Raw genomic sequence first — 6000 nt, forward strand, 5'->3', positions numbered from 1 at the left:
TATGATTGATTATGTTTTATGATTTTGTATGTACTACTTTTTAAGCAACTTCATGCAATGTAAACGTGGAGCTAGGTAATTTTTCAGTCCCCTTTACAAGACCTTTGAAATTGCCCCCCAAAAATGCATATGGTATACATAATACATTATTAAAAAACAGAAGATTTTACAGATGAAAAATAAAAGAGCAGATTTTACAGAAAGAAATAACACAATCATTCTGTAAATTGTTATAGCACGAAAGATTTTCTACAATTTTTCTACAACTTCAAAGAACAGGTCTGTTTTAAAACAGGGGGAAGCTACATACACCAAATACAACTTTACACAAATGCATGTAAGATTACACAGGGCAGTAAGATTACAGCTGTTCTCGATACTGCTGCAGGATTTTTAGGTTTTTTTAAAAACAAACATTTTCTAACAGTGTAACTCCTACAGGAATGGGAAAAGAGGGAGAGATGTCCTCAAACTATCCATAACCTTTGTAATAAATTTTTAATCAACCAATCTTTTTCATGAATCTTATTTTTTCGTTCATGGGCAAAAAGTAATCAAATATTGCCATTACCATGTAACTGAAGTTCATGATTCTGCATAATCATACGAAGTAAACCTGAAATCAAGTTTCATAGTTACATACAATGATAAATTTTAAAAACAGATCTGCCATCGCAAGAGGTTAAACGTAAACGCTCGAGATTGCACTAGTTTGTTTTTTATTCAAATCAAGATCGACTGTAGTGTTTAAGGGCCAATCAAATTCTGGATTTAATTTGAATATTAAAGTTTTATTCTTAATTTTTTTATTTTGGTTGATATATATTGTATGATTCCAGATTAAATCAAGAATTCCATTGTTCCTTTAGGATTTATTTCAAATCCATGCATTTTAGGTTCCAGAGATCGACTGAAATGTCAATCTTAACCATAAGTCCTTCAATATTGTAACTATATTAGGCACATTGGTGGATCCGGTGGGGCAGCCGGCCCGTGCGCCTCACCCCTTCAGAAGCAAATTAGAGTATGTAATGTAAAAATGCCGTTAGTACAGAAGTGTGCCCCCCCCCCACACACACACACTTTTTTTTTGGCTTGTCAAATGTTTCCTCGGAAAAATGTGCACCCCCCCCCTTTCTTTGGAAAAACATGGATCCGCCCCTGATTAGTCGTAAATATTCAGGAAACTCGAAGATTGTGCTTACCTAAACATACCACAGATGATCACGGGGAAAACAAGGTACCCATACCAATCCCCCGCAGCGGAGCTTGATGCCAACACATATCCGACTAAGAGACCGTTAAACGAGAACGCTCCGTTGTCCAAGCCATCGCGATCTAGGTGCAGGACTAGACCCGTAGTCTGGGCTGACAACATGGCCAAGAGTCCGCAGATAGTCCGCCAGGGACTCTGCACAAACATTCCGACCAGGATCAGGAGTCCGCTGAACGGGTTGTTCACGAAAAGGGTTGTCCTAAGGCTCTGATGCAAGCTATCGGGAACCGGACAGGTATCGGTTTGTCATAGGCCCAGTCACTGAGGGGCTTCACATTTCCGGTACAGAAGGAGAGGTAGTATGCAAGACCTGTTTGAGCTGGCGGTAAGTTGTTGAGTCCACCACCTTCAGCCGCTGCTTGACCGTTGTCCTCTCCCTGAGCTGGCGGCGTGGTCGCGTCTCCGTTTGGCATGTCCACTTCATGGTCGCCATGGCCATCCATGTTGCATTTACATAGAAAAGACTATAAAACGTATCCTGTTATCCTCGCATGCTTCTCTGCAGCCTTGTTGTGGACTAAAATATGCAACTGATTCTTGCCACTATCTGGGTACTATGTCCAGAGCCAGATTGGTTCAATATTCTTGCTTACCCGCGTGAAACTCAGCGTGTGCTTTGTAAACAGACCTCAACATGCTACCCTAAGTAAATCAAACATTCGCGAATTCGTCGCTTTCTCGTCCTTCTTCGCTACCCCGAAACCCGACACACACCTGTAGGCTTACACACAACCATCGTGACCGCGGAATGCACACACGATTTTGGCGCCCGTTTCACATCGTCTGCACTCATCTACGTGAGATGTGGAAATGGTGATACCCAAAAGTCCGTGTTCTCCAATTTCTCCTCTCTGCGTTAGCATCTACTCTGTTTTGCGTCACGAGGCAGCATCGTCGAAAAAGAATAAAGTAACCCCTTCGATCCTTATCACATCCTACATGACTTAGTTAAGGCATGGGACGATTAATATATGAGGTAGTTCCACGTACTGGCATTGACAAATCATTTCAGATGCCCCTTCATGCATTGTGGTCATTTTTTCGCCCCTCTCTGCTCTCTCTCTCTCTCTCTCTCGTTCTTAATTTTATCCGGCTCCCCCTCTACCTCTACTCCTTTCTTCCTTATTATGCATGTTTCTTTGTATCTCCTTTTCTTCAGCTATGTCATCACTCCTCCCTTTCTTTCTTACCATTTCTATTATTCACATTCAGTTCCAGTGGCACTTGGTTTAGCATTTGATGATGCAAATCAATAAATGCAGCAACGTTTACTATTCTTTTCCGTTTTTTCAGTCAAAATTAGTTTTTTTTAAGGGTTACAAAATTGCAGTATGTTATGACCTATGTCTCGGTTTGGTAAAAAAAATGGCGGGAATACTGCAAATAAAGGAAACCCCAGAAATGCCTGAGAGGTTTTGAATCAGCACCAATTTAGAATCAAATCAGTGAATTTTAACACTGAGGTTGTCTTCATGTCTATATCTGGTGTTAGCTAAAAGCCAAAGTGGTGCTGTTTCAACACTTATTTGGTGTGTTCACGAGCTGGTGTTAAATCAACACCTTATGTATTTACAATGTAGGTCTATATTTACTGAAATGTATAATTTTGAGTCAATTATTGCTTTACTTGTATTAAGAAGGGAGCCGTATCATCCTCTTTAATGAAATTCATTTTTTTCCTTATACCCTTTTCATTTTTTTCTCATATTTCAGTTAGGTGTATTTCAAAATTAGCACATCTCCAACTTGCCATTACTCAGTGAGAGCATCTCCCAAAACATCGGGAAATTTTGGCAAAGACAATCTGCTCCAAATGTCAACATTATAGTGGGAATGGTTGATGTAATCAGATAATTGAATCGAGGACTTGTGATGAATAGAAAGCAATCATGGTAGACCTATATATCGACCCCATCAATTACTGGGGGTAAACATGAGTGAGAGCATAGGGGAGATAGAAAGGGGGAGGTGAAGTAGGCACATGCAGAGAATGTGAGACGGGGAGAGGGTGAGATAGAAAGACGGATAGAGGAAAAGAGTGGCTAGATGAAGAAGAGACGGAGGAGGGGTGGAAGAAAAAGCATGTTTGGGGTAGATGTGTGTGGGAAGGTTCATTTACGGAATAAACGTGTGTGGGGTGTCGAGTGATATGTTTTTGGAGTGAGAGGGAGAGGTGAAGGAAGGAATGAGAATCAGAGATAGAGACATTCTGAACCAGAGTGAGCACCTGATCAAATTTTCTGATATTATTATGATCGATAATTTGATGATCAAATTGAGAAATTCTTGGCGATACTGATTTTGGTATTTTCAGCAGTGTTTCATGAAGCCAATTAGTAAGTGACTTCCACATATTGATTTGTTCTGAGCCAATCAGAAGCAATAATTTACGTAGCTTATAACAATACTAACTGAAATCAGTATTTGTATCATGGAATGTTCAATCGTTTATTTTTCGCAGACTCAACGCGGACATAATATAAGCGGTTCGTGCGTTAATATAAGCTAGTTCGTAGTTCCTTTCTGCGCATGATCAAAAGATTCTACGCATGATCAGAGGAAGGTCATTTGTTCTAAAGTGACATGGTGGTTTAAAATATAATGAGATAAGCACCAACTTAGACGTCTTGATTATTTATCCACAAAAAACAACAATGCGTCCACGAACGACTGGTATTTCACACTTTGCCAAGTACTTTGTGCAATCTGCTATGATATGCATTCAAAGTAGGAATGCAACAAATACCTTCATAAAGTGTTCATTGGTGTGCTATTCGGGTCACCTGGTCTATTCAGTTTCTTCATCATGCTATGTAAGGCAAGCTTACGTAATATCTTACTTTGCAATCCTATCATAATGAAATAAATGAAAGGTCATTTGATCAAAATTGTCCATGAAGTAACTACGAACTGGTCTACTGTCGAAGCAGCCTTGGTAACGCAAGCGGCGAATCTGCGGTCGAATATGCGACGTGTTTTAGCCACAATTACGTCCGTGGAGGTTAAGAACGCAGTCATGCACCGTGGAGGCAACGACCGGCTTACCAATGATCAGGCAACAAATTTATTCAAGCAGCTGTTCATTTCTAAAGAAGCACAAAAGAAAGAACGGCAGTTATAACCTTTTTGATGTCCGCCTTCGAAGCCGCCAGTTTCAGTGAAGAAATCCGAGGAGTGAAATTTTACGAATATCCATTTGGATCAATTTTCCATCTTTTATATCAATAAACAAACAGAAATTGGTACGTATGACAAGATATCAATATCAAGCACTATTACGCTAAGATATTTGCCCAGATTATATCAATTTACCTTTAACTAGTGGAAAAAGTAAGATTTTGACATTTACTGAAACCAGATTTTAACACTTTCCGATCGTTTGCGGCAAATGAATTTTCAAATGTGGTCGATGGAATATTGCTATTCATTATTGTATATGCCGGATGAGTGCCCGCACATGCCCAGCCGAGGAAATTTGAGTCGTATTTCAGGACATATTGCATAGTTTATTTTCGCATGCCTCCGAATCATGTACTTCGCATATAACCAGACCAAGATGCGGCGAAAAAGTAATTATAATCACAAAGGCATATTTCCCTTTATGTATGACCAATAGCTGCGGAGTCATTCGGGAATCATTTATCTACACAATTGCAAGAGATGTTGAGTAAAGTGCATGCCTGACATACTCTCTGCTGGCGGCTTTTAACCTTGGACATACTTTCTGCTGGCAGCTTTTAACCTTGTTCAAAGAGATTTTATTTGATGTGACTCCATCTCATTTGAAACCTCCTTGTTGGAACCAACTAAAAGAGTATTGATTCAAAATTTAAATAATGCACAAACTATATGCTTTTGGTCTACTTGGAATATGGTGTACCGGTATTAATGTTTGCTACGTCTTTACAAGCTTATTGCACGGCTTCAGGATACGAAGAATTACCTATTAAATAAATGCTAGGAATACAGAACATTATAATAATAGTAAACAGAGAACCATTTCATGAAACTCATTTTCCATTAATTTTTGACCAATCATTTCATGCTGAAATTAATCTGATAAGCTCAGAGCGAAAAATTGTCAGAGCTAAAATTGTTGCATCATGAAAATCTCAAAGGGTGTATTTGTACAATATCCCTAGTGCTGCTGAGTTGACTTTGTGCACTGCAAAAACTACGGTGCTGATTTAACACCAGCCCGGAATCCATTTATGTCCACACCAGAGAAGGATTGAATAAATACCAGTTTGGAATCAAACTTATTCTGTTTTAATAATAATTGGGGATGTAGAAACACCTATCTGGTATTATATCAAAACGAAAATGTTGTTGTTTAACACTTCTCTGGTGTGGACATGATATATAGATTCCGGGCTGGTGTTGAATCAACACCAGATTTTTGCAGTGTAGGGTCGGATGGTACATTCAATCTGTCTGAGGTGAATTCATTAGATAATCAGGACTATATAAGTAAAAATCGACGAATGTGTGCGCCATGCACAGCAAAAACTGTGGTGTTAACCGGTGAACATAGAAGACCACACCAGTTATTTTACACCGATGTTAAATTGGTGGTGTTAGTTTTACACCTATAGGTGTTATTACAACACCTATGGTTGTTACATTTACACTCGTTGGTGTTATATTCAATCTGTAGGGTGTTATTTTAACACCTCAGGGTGTGGTCCTCAATTAACACCAATTTGTGTCAGTTTTAACACCAC

At 39.2% G+C, this 6000-nt stretch overlaps 1 protein-coding gene across 1 annotated transcript in view; it reads right to left on the bottom strand.

The window, feature by feature from the left end:
• LOC121425982 (urea transporter 2-like) overlaps positions 1-1423 on the bottom strand; it is a 30477-nt gene extending 29054 nt beyond the window's left edge. Inside the window, exon 1 of the mRNA XM_041622111.1 lies at positions 1206-1423. Coding sequence (XP_041478045.1) covers positions 1206-1423 — 218 coding nt within the window. The remainder of the gene's footprint in view (positions 1-1205) is intronic.
• Positions 1424-6000: the final 4577 nt, after the last annotated feature.

The sequence above is a fragment of the Lytechinus variegatus genome, chromosome 13 (assembly GCF_018143015.1).
Source record: "Lytechinus variegatus isolate NC3 chromosome 13, Lvar_3.0, whole genome shotgun sequence".
NCBI classification, from domain to species: Eukaryota; Metazoa; Echinodermata; class Echinoidea; order Temnopleuroida; family Toxopneustidae; genus Lytechinus; species Lytechinus variegatus.